The sequence below is a fragment of the Eubalaena glacialis genome, chromosome 15 (assembly GCF_028564815.1).
Source record: "Eubalaena glacialis isolate mEubGla1 chromosome 15, mEubGla1.1.hap2.+ XY, whole genome shotgun sequence".
Lineage (NCBI taxonomy): Eukaryota > Metazoa > Chordata > Mammalia > Artiodactyla > Balaenidae > Eubalaena > Eubalaena glacialis.
The window spans coordinates 62,963,175-62,978,818 of record NC_083730.1 but is presented as its reverse complement, the minus strand read 5'-3'; the positions used below and the strand labels follow the sequence as shown (position 1 = coordinate 62,978,818).

The 15,644-nt window shown below is 34.2% G+C and overlaps 1 protein-coding gene across 5 annotated transcripts in view; it reads right to left on the bottom strand.

The window, feature by feature from the left end:
* ANKRD12 (ankyrin repeat domain 12) overlaps positions 1-15,644 on the bottom strand; it is a 111,145-nt gene that overhangs the window by 79,404 nt on the left and 16,097 nt on the right. For 3 of the 5 annotated variants that reach the window (XM_061169482.1, XM_061169484.1, XM_061169483.1), the window contains exon 2: positions 2,819-2,956. The exons of the other annotated variants lie outside the window; for them this stretch is intronic. In XM_061169482.1, coding sequence (XP_061025465.1) covers positions 2,819-2,905 — 87 coding nt within the window. In that variant the 5' untranslated portion in view covers positions 2,906-2,956. The remainder of the gene's footprint in view (positions 1-2,818; positions 2,957-15,644) is intronic. 5 annotated transcript variants of the gene reach the window in all.

Below are 15,644 nucleotides of genomic sequence, written 5' to 3'. Positions count from 1 at the left end.
AAAAATCATCACAATTAACGGCTGACTTCTCATCACAAACACTTAAAGCAAGAAAGAAGTGGGATGACAATCTACTGAAAGGAAAGTCAAGTAAGAATTCTATATCCAACAAAATAAAGGCAAACAGTCATGAATGACCACATACTGTAGAATTCCATTTATATGAAATATCCAGAATAGGAAAATCTATAGAGACAGAAAGTAGATTTATTTGCTATCTAGGGCTGTGGGGTTTGGGGACAGAATGGGGAGTGACTGCTAATGGGTACATAGGGCTTCTTTTTCAGGTGAAAATGTCCTAAAATTGACAGAGGTGGTGATTGCACAACTCTGTAAATATACTAAAAACTACTGAATTTTACATTTTAAATGAGTAAATTGTATGGTATGTGAATTATATCTCAAAAAACCTGTTTTTTAAAAATGGCAAAATCAAGATATTCTTAGATCAATGAACACTGAGAGAAATCACAGCTGAAGATCCATCTTACAGTAAATACTAAGGAAAATTCTTATAGACTGTAAGGAAATGACACTAGACAGTAACCTGAATTCATAGGAAGAAATTACGAGTGCCAAAATTGGTAAATTTGTAGGTAAAAACAAAGAACTGTATAAATATATATTTCTCTTTAATTCTCTTATTTCTTTAAAAAATAAGACTGTATAAAACAATAATTGTAACACTCTGTTGTTGAGTTAATAACAAATGTAGATATAATCTATACTACACAGAACACAAAAGAAGGGAAGGTAACGGAGCTATACTGGAGCAAAGTTGCTGTATTATACTGGATTTAAGTCAATATTAACCTGTAGTAATTAGCATGCACATTATAATCCCTAGATCAACATTTTAAGAATATAATTTAAGAAACATAGTTTAAAAAAATCATAGAAATTTAAACAGTACACTGAAAAATAGTTTTTAAAAAAAGGCAGCAAAGATGGGAGAGAAAAAAAGACCTGAAACATAAGAACAAAGAGCAAAATGGCAGATATAAATCTAACCTTATCAATAATTACATGAAATGTGAGTGGATTAAACACTGCAATCAAAAGCAAAGACTGCCAGTGCAATCAGGCAAGAAAAGGAAATAAAAGTATTCATACTGGAAAAGAAGTTAAATTATGTCTATAAGCAGATGACATAATCCCATATGTAGAAAATCCTAAGGAATCCACAAACTTTTAGAATAAATGAGTTCAGTAAGGTCACAGGATACAAGATCAGTATATAAAAATATTTGCATTTCTATATACCAGCAGTGAAAAATCCTAAATGAAATTATCTACAGTGGCATCCTAAAGAATAAAATATTAATAATTTAACAATAAAAGTGCAAGATTTGTACACTGAAAACTACAAAGCATTGGTCAGGGAAATTGAAAATCTAAATAAATGGAGAGATATTCTGTGGTGATGGACTGGAAGACATGTTAAGATGACATACTACTCAAAGTGATCTACTGATTCAATAAAATCCCTATAAAAATTTCAGCAGGCTTTTTTTTTGTGGAAACTGACAAGCTAATCCCAAAATTTGTATGGAAATGCAAATGACCCTAAAGAGCCAAAAGAATTTTTGAAAAGAACAAAGTTGAAAACTTACGTGTTCTGATTTTGAAAGCAGATTTGGGGTTGCTTGGACTTTGGGGTGGGAATAGGGACACACTACAAATGGGCATAAGGATCTTTTAACAATGATGGAAATGGTCTAAACTGTATTGTGATGATGGTTGCACAACTCTATAAACTTACTAAAAATCCCTGAATTTTACACTAAGTGGGTGAATTTTATGGTATATAAATTACACCTCAATAAAGCTGTTCAAAAAAGATTCATACACGAATGTTCAGACTCTTCATTCATATTAGCCAAAAACTGGAAACATTTCAGATGTCCTTCAAGAAGAAAATGGCTTACAGGAAGAAAAGAACTTAAAAGAAAAAAAAGAAAAATCCAAAGAAAGAAAAATTCAAAGATAATGTGTAAAACTAACTAGATAAAGCAGAGACTAGGGATAGTGAGACCACTTAGGAGACAACTACAGAAGTCTAAATAAAGGTTTTGAGGGTCTAAATTAAATAGTAATGAAGAAGGATAGATGTAAAAGGGCAGAATCATGGGTCATTGGCAATGACTAATAATAAACAACAAAAACGGTTAACATTTATTGAGCACTTACTATGTACCAAGCATTGTATTAAGTACAATACTTAAGTCATTTCACTGTCACAATTCTATAAAGTACTGTTGTCCTCTATTACAGAGAGATATACTGAGTTTGGAAAAGTTATGTAAATTTATCCAAAGTTACAGACATGGAAAAGTGAACGGCTACTGTGTATGTGTGTTTCAGTACCAGGGTTCAGGGGGAAGAAATGACAAATGATTGTGAGGTCTTGGATCCCCAGCCTCATGATCATTTCTCAAGTAACTGTGTAATCTTGGTAATTTTGTTATTTTAGGGAATGAAAAACAATCTCACTCCCAGGATCTGGCATCCATACAGCTTTTTATTTTATAAGCAGTTACTAAAAATACGAAATCATGGGAATTCCCTGGTGGTCTAGTGGTTAGGACTCTGAACGTTCACTGCCGAGGGCCGGGTTCAATCCCTGGTCGGGGAACTAAGATCCCACAGCCACTGGGTGTGGATAAAATAAAATAAAATAAAGTAAAATAAAATAAAACAAAATAAATGTTACAATTAGAAAAGTTTTTAATAAATAAATAAATAAATAAAAATACTAAATCAGGAGTCTTCTCCACAATTTCCAAAGAGTCAACAAATCTTTAGCATAATCATATACCTTTCTTCCATATGGTTTTTCTACCATATTGCTGTCACTGTCAGAATTTTCACTCTGAACTGGTTTTGTGAACCCAGATTTGGGCATCTTATAGCTGTTCAACTAGCTTCTTCTTTTAACAGTCTTCTCATCCTGGATCTGCAAAGAATGGATATATAAGGGTTATTTGTATATGTATGCAATAAAACCTACTTAAAGTTTATGCACAATTAGTGCAATTCGGTTTCTTCCATGTCTCTATAATTTATTTTCTCAGAGAGGCTATCCTAGCCTAAAGTAAGTTTTCATTTAACAATTTGAGCTTCTAATTAAAGTTCTCTTGCTCAAGTCCATTCAGCTTGTCACTGAAAAGAGAACTACTTTTACATTTCTTCCCATCTTCTCTAGACTAGTATCTAACCTCCAGCTTTTTGGGTAACCAGCAGCAGTCCAAGTGGAGGCGAAGTGTTTGTCACCCCACCCAGCATGGCTCCAGTGGCAGGAGCTCCTAACAGATTCTCTGGTAGTTCTGCACTGGTCTGGAAATTATTTCTAAAGACTCAACCAAGAACTTGATAGGTTTGATCAGTAATTTTATTTGGTTTGATCAGCGAATTCTATTTTAAGTTAAATCAAGCCCTTACTACTTAAAATCCCCAGAGTGGTTTATTTTCATTCACTGAACCCCCAGACATCCCCAGGTGTTCAGTCACTTTATCAACCTATTCACTGATTTAATCCTTATCATACTATACTGTAATTATCACTTTACGTATCATTTTCTTTCCAACTTGTTTAGCCTTCTGCCTCCTCCTCTACAAGCTGATTTAATAGGTCAAAGAGCCTCTTACAAGCTTTTTTTTTTCTCTTAGAAGTTTTTGCTTGAGATCCAGAAAAAATTCCAAAATGTGGGTTTTACATATAAAAGGGGTAGCCATGAGGCTAGACCTGTGTTGCTGTCTGATGACCTATTAGTCACACATGGTTGAAAGTTAAATTAATTAAAGTTGGTACCACACTACATAGTGCATCTGTGTAGTCTGCACTATTATCTACTCTATGACCACAGAAAGCTCTACTGCACAGCACGGGGCTAGACTGAGGTTGCCGGCCAACAGGAACAGGACCTGGGCCACAACAAGAAGCACAATGACTGACAAGCCTAATTTTAACTACTTCACGCTATAAATTTCCTATAAATGGGTATCAGATATAAGTAAGCTACATTCTAGGACCTATATGAATTATGAAAACTCAGACATCCTGAACAGAAAATTAGTAAAATCTATATTCTTCAAATTGTTCTACTGGTGCTTTAAAATCTGTTTGGTTTCAATAGAAACAAAACCAAAAAACCCTTAAATGAACTGAGTTAATTGGTAAATTATTAAAACTAGTTTAAATTAATCTGAATGTAGCCAAATTAGAGTATTCTGCAACACAGAAAAACTGCCACAGTTCAAATAGTTCAAATCTTTCATTTTATAGAGGAGGAAACAAACTTGAAGAAATAAAGGAAAAATTTTGACACTACACAGAAGAGGCAAAGTTTCCCTTGGGGTCATTTAACTGTTTCTACTATTACCATATAAACGGAATCATTTAAACTTAGTACTGTCCTCAAAGCCAGCCCTATGCAAAGCTTACAGAGTTAGAGTTACAAGTCATATATAAAGAGAAAAATTCTGACTCAGAAGCAAAACTGAGGTGCATAATATCAACAGGCATTAACCTAGGCGAGACTGTGAAGATGAAGCAGTATCTCCTTTTGTAGACCAAGCAAAACAAGTCACTGGTGAATGAAGAACTGTCATGAATATTTTTGGAGGAAATTAAACGTGGCAATAATATCATATTAATAGACTGTATGTTTAAAAAGCTTGTATTATTTTTCAATAACTGTACTTGGAAAATTTTAGCACTAACAAAACTCACAAATGGATTTTTAAAATTTTACTTCAGTCAACAAAGTACTTAATAAATAATTAGGTTCTGGGCCCAAGATATATACTGTAATCCTTAGAACAATCAACGCACAAAGAGATGATCAAAATCACATTAGGTAAATTAAACTTGAATATTTAAAAATGTACAAATAACCCAACAGAAGGCAGAAAAAGAAATACTGAGGAATGAAAAACAGAAGGAACAAACAAAACAATAATAAAATGATAGACCTAATCAAAATATAGCAATAATTAATATAAAATGCAAATGTTAAACACACCAATTAAAAGACAGATTGTCAGAGGAGAGAAAAAAAATGACCAAACTATATACTAACAAGAAATTCACTTCAAATATAATAGTATGAGTAGGTTAAAAGTAAAAGAATGGAAAAAGATATGCCATGCAAGCATAATCAAAGGAAAGCTGGAGTAACTGTATTAATATCAGACAAAACAGATCTCAAAGCAAAGAGGGACATTACATATTATATACTGATAAAAGGCCCAGTTCACTAAACATGTATGTAACTAGCAACAGAGTTTCAAAGTACAGGAAGCAAAAACCTACAAAACTGACAGAAGAAATAAACAAATTGATAGTTACAGCTGGAGGCCTCAACTACTCTCTCAATAAGACAGAAAATCAACAAGGATATAAAAGAACTAAAAAAATGCCATCAATCTGAACTGACTGGATCTAATTGACATTTACAGAAAAATCTGCACAACAAACAGAATACTCATTCTTTTCAAGGACACACATAATATTCACCAAGCTAGGCCACATCATGGATCATAAACAAACGTTAATAAATTTAAAATTAAAATCAGACAAAGTTTGTTCTCACACAACAAAAAAATTAAACCAGAATCAATTATAGAAAGATAACAAGAATATATCCAAATTAAAAAACAAAGAAAAATCAATGAGGCTAAAAACTGGTTTTTTTAAAAAAAAAATCAATAAAATTTATAAACCTCTTAGCCACACCTATTAGAAATAAGACAACACATTACAAACTTTATACAAATAAATTCAACGAATTAAATGAAAAGACAAATTCCTTGAAAGGCACACACTACCAAAGCTCACTGAAGAAAACAATCTCAATAACTCAATACTTATTAAAGAACTTGATTTCATATTTAGAAACAAAGAAAACCCAGATGGTATCAATGGTGAATTCTACAAAACACGTATGTGGAAGAAATATTACCAATTCTACACAAACTCTCCTGAAAAGGAAAGAGAACATATTTTATGAGGCCATCAATACCCTGATAGCAAAACAGAATAGTCTTTTACAAGAAAACTACAGACCAATATACCTCATAATCATATAACAAAATCGTCAACAAAATATTAGTAAATCAAATCCATCTATATAAAAAAGGATAATACATCATGACCAAGTGGGATTTATACCAGAAACCTGAGGTCAGCGTAATGTTTGAAAATCAATCTATGTAATTCACTGTATTAACAGACTAAGAGACATAACCATTTCAACAGATATAGAAAAAGCATTTGATAAAATTTAATACCCGTTAATGACAAAACTCTCAGCAAACTAGTAATAGGACAGAATGTGAATGCTTTCTTTCTCTCCTAAGGTCAACAATGAGGCAAGGATGTTCGCTCTCATCACTTTCCCCTCCCAGCTTTACTGAGGTATAACTGACAAACAAAAATTGTATATATTTAAGGTGTACAATGTGTCAATTTGATAAATGGATACACTGTGAAAGGGTTAGCACAATCAAGTTAATTAAGTACCCATCTCACATAGTTAGCATTTTGTGTGTGTGTGTTGAGACCGCTTAAAATCTACTCTCAGCAAATTTAAAGTATACAATACAGTATTATTAACCACAGTCACCATGCCATACACTAGCTCCCCAGAACTTACTCGTCTTATAACTGAAACATCATACCCTTTTACAGTATCTCCCCATTTCCCCTACTCCCAAGTCTCTGGCAACCACCACTCTACTCCCTGCTTCTGTGAATTCAACATTTTTAGATTTCACATCTAAGTGAGATCACACAGTATTTATCTTTCCGTCTGGCTTATTTCACTTATTTAGCATGTCCTCCAGGTTCAACCCTGTGTGACAAATGGCAGGATATTCTTTTTTTTAATGGCTAATATCCCATTGTAAATATATATACAGTTGACCCTTGAATAACACAGGTTTGAACTGTGAGGGTCCATTTGTATGTGGATTTTTTTTTCTTTTTTTAAATTTATTTTTTGGCCACACTGTGGGGCTTGGGGGATCTTAGTTCCCCAACCAGGGATTCAACCCAGGCCCCCTGCAGTGAAAGCGCCCAAGTCCTAACCACTGGACTGCCAAGGAATTCCCAAGGATTTTTTTTTTTTCCCCCAATAAATACATACTACATTACTACATGATCCGTGGTTGGTTGAATCCGAGGATGTGGAACTGCAGACACAGAGGACCAAATGTAAAGTTATATGCAGATTTTTGATTGCACACAGGATTGGTGTCCCTAACACCCATATTGTTCAAGGGTCAACATTTTCTTTAATCATTCATCCATCAACAGACACTGAGGTTGATTCTATACATTGGCTATTGCAAACAATGGTGCAATGAACATGGGAGTACAGCTAATTCTAATTTCATTTCCTTTGGAGATATACCTCAAAGTGGGATTGTTGGGTCAGATGGCAGTTCTTTTAATTTTTTGAGGAACCTCCATATTGTTTTCCATAGTGACTGCATCAATTTACATTCTTACCAAGGGACCCTTTGGTGTGTGCAAGTGTGCAAGGGACCCTTTCTGCCACACCCTTACCAACACTTACTATCGCCTGTCTTTTTGGTAACAGCCATCTTAAGAGGCATGAGGCATATCTCACTGTGGTTTTGATTTCCATTTCCCTTATGATTAGTGATGTTGTACAACTTCTTAATATACTTAGCCCTCTGTATGTCTTCTTTGGAAAAATGTTCAGGTCCTTTGCCCATCTTTCAGTCTTTTTTTTTTTTTTTTTGCCATTGACTTGTATGGGTTCCATATATTTTTTGGATATTAACCCCTTATCAGATGTATGTTTTGTAAATATTTTTCTCCCATTCCATAGGTTGCTTTTCATTTTGTTTCCTTTGCTGTGAATTTTTTTATTTGATGCAGTCCCACTTGTTTATTTTTATTTTTGTTGCCTGTGCTTTTGGTGTCATATCCATAAAATCACTGTTAAAACCAATGTCAAGGAGCTTTTCCCTTTTTTTTTGGCAGGAATTTTATGGTTTCAGGCCTTGCATTTAAGTTTTTAATCTATTTCAAGTCAATTTTTGTGTATGATACGAGTCCAATTTCATTCTTTTGCATGTGGATATACACTTTTCCCAGCACCAATTACTGAAAAAACTATCCTTTCCCCATTTTGAGTTCTTGTCAAAGATTAGTTGACTGTATATGCATGGGTTTATTTCTGGGTTCTTTATTCTGTTCCATTGGTCTCTCTTTTTATGCCAGTACCATACTCTTTTGATTACTATTGCTTTGTAGTATAGTTTGAAACCTGGAAGTGTGATGCCTCTAGCTTTGTTATTCTTTCTCAAGATTGCTTTGGCTATTCAAAGTCTTTTGTGGTTCCACATGAATTTTAGGATTGTTTTTCCTACTTCTGTGAAAAATACGAGAATTTTGACAGAGATTGCATTGAATCTGTAGACTGCTTTTGGTAGTATGGACATTTAATAATATTAACCCTTCCCGATCAATGAACACATTGGATATCTTTCTATTTATTCATGTCTTTAATTTCTTTCATCAACATCTCATACTTTTCAGTGTACAAATCTTCTACCTCCTTGGTTAAATTTATTCCTATTTTATTCTTTTTGATGCTATTATAAATGGGATTTTTTCCTTAATTTCTTTTTCAGAAAGTTCACTGTTAGTGTATATAAATGCAATTGCTTTTCATACGTTGATTTTATATCTGGCAACTTTACTGAATTTATTAGCTCAGTAATTTTTTTGGTGGAGTCTTTATGGCTTTTCATCATGTTATTTACAGAGACAATTTAACTTCTTCCTTTTTGATTTGGATGTCTTTTCACTTTCTTGCCTACCTGCTCTGACTAGCACTTATAGTACTATACACTGAATAGAAGTGGTGAGAGTGGGCAAGCTTGTATTGTTCCTGATTTTAGAGGAAAAGCTAAGCTTCTCACTGTTGACTATGATGTTACCTGTGGGTCTGTTATATATGGCCTTTATTATATTACATTGCTTCTATACCTAACTTGCGAGGAGTTTTTATCATGAAAGGATGTTGAACTTTGTCAAAAGCCTTTTCTGCGTCTACTGAGGTGACCGCACCACTTCTATTCAAAACTGTACTTACTGATGGCCCTAACTAGTTCAATAAGGCAAGAAATAAAAGGTATGTAGCTTAGAAAGGAAGAAGTAAAGCAGGTTTTATTTCTGGATGACATGATCATCAATGAAGACAAACACAAGGTATCTATAAAGAGGCTACTAAAACTTATAAGTATAGGAAGGACAAAGGATACACAGTCAGTACATGAAAATTTTGTTTCTATATAGTAGCAACAAAAAGTTGGATACTGAAATTAAAATATAACTCACAATAGTATCAAAAATACTAAATTTTTAGGGATAAATATAACAAAAATTATTTAAGACTACAGTGACAAAAAACACTGCTGAAAGAAATTAAATTTAAACACTGCTAAATAAATGGATATACTATGTTTATATGGATTAGAAGACTCAATAAGAGATCAGTTCTCCCCAAATTGATTTATAAATTCAATGCGATCCTAGTCAAAATCTCAGGATGCCTTTTTTTTTTTTTAACATCTTTATTGGAGTATAATTGCTTTACACGATGCTTTTTTAATAGAAACTGACAAACTGTTTCTAGAATGTACATGAAAATGCTAAGGACCTAAAAAAGTCCAAATAATTTTGGGAAAAAAACCAAATTCATGGACTTACATTACTTGATTTCACTATAAAGATACAGTAAGCAAGACAGTGTTTACTGGTATAAAGATAGATTTACAGATTAATGGGACAGAATGCAAAGTCTAGTCTAGAAATAGACTTGTACATATGTGTCCAACTAAGTTTCAAAAATGCTGCCCATGCAGTTCACTGAGGAAAGGCGTATATTCCTTTCAACAAATGGTGTTGGAACAACTGTATCTCCGTATGCAGAAAAAAACAAAAAACCAAAACTTTGACTCTTACCTCACTCCATAGAGAAATATTACCTCAAAATGCATCATATACCTAAATGTATAAAGTGAAGTAATATGTTTTCTAGCAGAAAACATGGGAGAATATTTTAGTGATCTTGGGTTAGACAAAGATTTCTTAAATAGGCTATGAAAAACAGAAACTATAAAAGGAAAAATATGGATAAGTGGGACTTCACAATGCAAACTCTTGCTCTTTAAACGACATTGTTAAGCAAATGAAAATCAAGACATACAGGGAGAAAATACTTGCAAATTATGGCTTTATAAAGGACTTAAATCCAGAATATATAAATATATCTTACAAATCAGTAAGAGAATAATCCAATTTTAAAAGGAACAAAAGATTTAAACAGTTCATCAAAGAATATATAATTAATGGCAAATAAGCACAGAGAAAGATGCTCAACCTCCTTAGTCATCAGGAAAATAATAATGAGATGCCACTATACATCCACGAGAATGGCTAAAATTAAAGAGAAGGAAGACCAAGTGTTGTTGAAGATGTAGAGGAACTGGAACTCTCATATATCGCCAAGGGTTAGGAGGAAACACAAAGTAGTACAGCCGCTTTACAAGTGAGAATAGTTGGTGGTATCTTCCCATGGCTAAGAAGAATTATTCTTTTCTTCCATCCTTCGTATGATAGTCTTGGTGACTACTACACTGCTTGTTTTTCAACCTCCTTGCCCTAAGACTGCACAGAAGCATCAATACTTGTTAAGGGCCAACCATCTGCAAGCTCTATGACAGACTTTGCTATCTAACAGCTAAAGGAAACAGTTAAAAGCTTTGATTCTGCCTTTTCAAAGGTGTTTCTTCCTTTACAATAAATACATTCTTGCTCCCTACAGATCAAGGACTCTATGTATTCATCTAACAGCAGCTCACTTCCAGGTTTGACAGTCCATGAATGTATGCTATTATATTCAAGGGTTTTTCACTCTTATTTAGCCACAGCAGTAAAGTATATCTTCTTCTAAAACAAAGTAACCCAGTAATCTCTTGGTTTTTTTGTTTTAAATGGCATTCCTGTTTGTGACCATTCAAGGGATACTAAAAAAATATTTTTAATAGTATTGCTAACTGAATAATTGTGTTTGTAATGAGGGAAAATATTCTAGTTGCTATTCAGAGGTACCAAGTTAGCATACACAGGTACATCAAAAACTCTAGTGTATACCAAATGTAAAGTAGATAGCTAGTGAGAAGCAGCCGCATAGCACAGGGAGATCAGCTCAGTGCTTTGTGTCCACCTAGAGGGGTGGGATAGGGAGGGTGGGAGGGAGACGCAAGAGGGAGGAGATATGGGGATGTATGTATATGTATAGCTGATTCACTTTGTTATACAACAGAAGCTAACAAGCAATTATACTCCAATAAAGATGTTAAAAAAAACCCCAAAAACTCTAGTGTAAACTAAACATCATCTGGATGAAGAAGTTGCATATATGCCATTTATTTTTTTAGTATAAGCACGTTAAGAATTAAGAACCAAGGTGTCTTTTTAAACTCAGTCAAAATTACACCAAAAACTTACTAAATTTCTTTCATAGTGGGGAGTAATGGATGGGTGAATACTTCTGGTTGGTTAATATCATTATCTTAAACCATCTATATATTCAGTGTCGTCTTCCACTGTTCCTCCTTCCTACATGCATGCTACTCTCAAAAACACACTTAGAAATTTCACAGCTCTCTAATGGCCAAAGAATCTGCACTTAATACCAGTTAATTCACATCATTTGATTATTAGTCAAAAAAATCGAACCCATAACAACTTAAACTTATCAAGCAAATAAACATTAGTGGCCGCAGAAGTCCTCGATGATAAAAATTTTCCCACAGTGCTACACATTTAGTAGGCCTGAAACAGACTCAAGAATCTGTCCTTTCAATAAATATCCCAGTGGTTTGTATCATTAGGAAAGCTTGAAAAACAAATTAAATGAGGGAGCATTTTTAATGATATAAAAGATCTCAAAAGAATTTGCATAGGCAAATTTAAAATAGTGGATTTCCCTACCATATTAAACACAATGTGCATGTATGTGGGTGTGTGGGGTACCATCTAATTTAAAAATAAGCACATTAGGCAGCCTGATAGTCTCATTAAAAACAAAAAACATTTTACTACCATTTTCTTTTTTCATAGGATAACTCTTTGGGAGACTTTCTTAACTTACAATGAAATGGATTCTAAAAGAGCATTCAAACACCGTTATCATATTTATTTAGTTTGTTCCTCTACTGACTGTTAGTTATGCCATAAACACTCCATAGCTTTTTTCTCCTAGATTTATCTGTTTCCATTTTTTATGGCAAGTTTATAGAGCAACTATTAGTTTCTTGTCACTGTCTATGAACTATAACATTTAATACTGGCTTCTCTGGAAGCCTGTTTTCTCCTCTAATCTAGACAGACAATTTTTTTCTTAGTTATTGCCTTCTGTATGTTTTTAATTTTGAAATAGTCTCAACAGAAGCTTAGAAACTATAGTTAATATTTGTCCCTCTTTTAGATAAGTAGAAAATGATTTAAGTTTTACCCAATTCTTTACATTTAAATACAACTTTGAACAGTATTTTCTAAACTGATTTTTCAAAGCCTCCTTCACTGAGACCTCTAGAAACTGCTTTTGATGCTGGGGGAAGAGGTAAACATACAACTGGAAGAAAACTACTGTATCTCAAATCTCTTGACCTGTGTAAGGCAGTGAAAAAGATCTCACCATCCATTTACCTTATCAAATTCTTCTTTCTAGTAGGAAAAAAAAACCGTTCTACAAGCAAATTCTCTTGGATTATACATGCATTTGCTTTAGCAAAAGAAGTCTGACCAATTCATTTTTGAGACACAATGAACCATTCATTTTGGGGGGACACAATGCATGCATGCCCAATAAGTCCAGTTATTGGAAATCTGCCAAAAATACTACTGTTGATAAAAATGTACATCACTACTCACAACATAAAGTTTAAGCAAACAAGTATAACAAATTTAACAAAAAACAGCAGAATCAAACACAACTAACTCAAGATAAGAATGGTGATACACACAGATAAGCATCCTTCTTGAAAGCTGAGGTAACTGCAATGATGCCAAGGTTTGCTTGCAGGTCAGACTTCTTAGTATAGTAACTAACTTGACTCTTCAGTAAACATTAATAAGTTGCTCTTTTTTATTTATGAATTGCCCGTTATTCTAAGGCTAACGATTTGGAGAAAATTTTTTCTTAGCAGAGAGTACAAAATCACCCATAGGAAGAGGCCAAACTCTGTTAAGATACTTTGAAAAGCTACTCGAAATAAACCTTGGGACCATGTCTGTGGAGAAAAACTACCCAACATGTCAAAAGGAGAGAGGGTTAAGGGGAAAAAAGAAGAGAGAGAAGACTCGGTAGACTATAGGCAAGACAGGAATGAGAGAAAAAAACACCTCTAGTTAGCAGTACAGCTGGAGGAGAACTTTGGAGCACAGAAACAGGTAACAGAAGTTAAGAAGCTGTATGTTATGGTAAAAATCTATAGAAGTGTTCCTCTAAGAATTAAAGAAAAGTCTGTATTTTGAGATCACTTCATAGTCTTTCAGCCTTCAGTGAGCACTAGACCCTCAGGATCAATGCTTTAAACACTACTTTATTCTGTTTGCTCTAGTCACTCTATCTTCCAACTATAAGTCTGACTTGGAAAATTCTTCATAGGGAGATCGCAATCCACTAAGTTTTTGTCTTTCGCTTCCATCTACAAAACAAGAAGGGATCAAACCCCAACTGTGCCAACAAGTCTTTCCCAACTAAGCGATCAGATATACTCGGCTCTACCACAGCTCCGGAGTTACTTGGCAATGAGTACTCCTCCTTTAAGAATGCATTTTTACCACGGTAGTGGGGGCATGAAGAGAGATAACTTTCCTACGACTAAGCTAAAATAAGCAGAAGTTAAAAAAAAAAAATCAGAAAAAACCCGCAAGAGAAAACAAGCAGAACAAAGTCACTGACACCAAAACTTGGTAATGGATAAATACAGACTATACAGATTAAAAACAGATTAAAATTTAACCGAAATATAACACAGATGCAACAAACTGACAGTTTATAAAATGTTTTCTTTCCCTCACTTCAATCCTAAGTTGGCTTTTAAATTAAAGATGATCAATCTGTGCTGGCATTATTTGTACCTTTGACGAGGTGCTCCTTGACTGACATTACTTCTTCTACAACATTTCAATTTACTCAAAATATGCTGTTCTTTTAGGCTCATGCCACTTGGTAATTCAAACTTGCTTGATTATCAGAAGCAAAGCAGAACACTTTTTTAAAGATACAGACTCTAGCTTCATCTTTAGAGCTACTGAATCACAATACCTCAGAGGGGAGATAAACACCACTTTTTAAAATGTACAGGGACTTCCCTGATGGCACAGTGGTTAAGAATCTGCCTGCCAACGCAGGCGACACAGGTTCAATCCCTGGTCCGGGAAGATCCTACATGCCACAGAGCAACTAATGCCATGTGCCGCAACTACCAAGCCTGCACTCAAGACCGCGAGCCACAAATACGGAGCCCACGTGCCACAACTACTGAAGCCCATGCGCCTAGAGCCCATGCTCTGCAACGAGAAACCACCGCAATGAGAAGCCTGTGCACCACAACGAAGAGGAGACCCCGCTCGCCGCAACTAGAGAAAGCCCGTGCACAGCAATAAAAACCCAATGCAGCCAAAAATAAATAAGTAAATAAAATAGTTAATTTAAAAAAATAAAAAATAAATAAAATGTACATGTACAATCAAGTATACATTCTATGCCTGTATTTTATGAATCCTTTCTTCTTTTAGGCTTGCACCATCTCAACTCCAGTATCAGAAAATATATTCACTTTTATTCCCTTTAATTCCTTTTTTAACATTTAACTCTTCCTATCTATCTGTAATGCTAGTGTTTTTTTTAAAATTTTTATTGGAGTATAGTTGATTTACAATGTTGTGTTAGTTTCAGGTGTACAGCAGAGTGAATCAGTTATACATATACATACATCCAATCTTTTTTTTTTTTTTAGATTCTTTTCCCATATAGGCCATTACAGAGTATTGAGTAGAGTTCCCTGTGCTATACAGGTTCTTTTTTTGTTGTTGTTGTTAATATATTTTGGCTGTGCTGGGTCTTAGTTGCAGCACACGGGATCTTCGCTGCAGCAGGCGGGATCTTCAGTTGCGGCACGCGGGATCTAGTTCCCTGATCAGGGATCGACCTCAGGCCCCCTGCATTGAGAGCGTGGAGTCTTAGCCACTGGACCACCAAGGAAGTCCCTGTAATGCTAGTTTTTAGTAACAATCTTATTCCTTTATATACCCAAATCTGTCTCTGTGCTTTCTAGTGTTTCACTACTCTTTCATTTTTCTTTTTCAAAATTATCTTGCCAGTTCTCACCAAACAAATTTTAGATATGACAAGTTAAAAATGTTGGCATCTGGGTCAAAGAAATAAACATGAAAATCAAACTACAGAAATACTAAAAAAAAAATCGTTAAAATAGGGTAAATCTTCCTAAAACATAATATAAAAGCTAAAAGTCATTTTTTAGAAGTCCTAAATAAAAATTTTAAACTAGAAATGCAAGTGTCATAAACA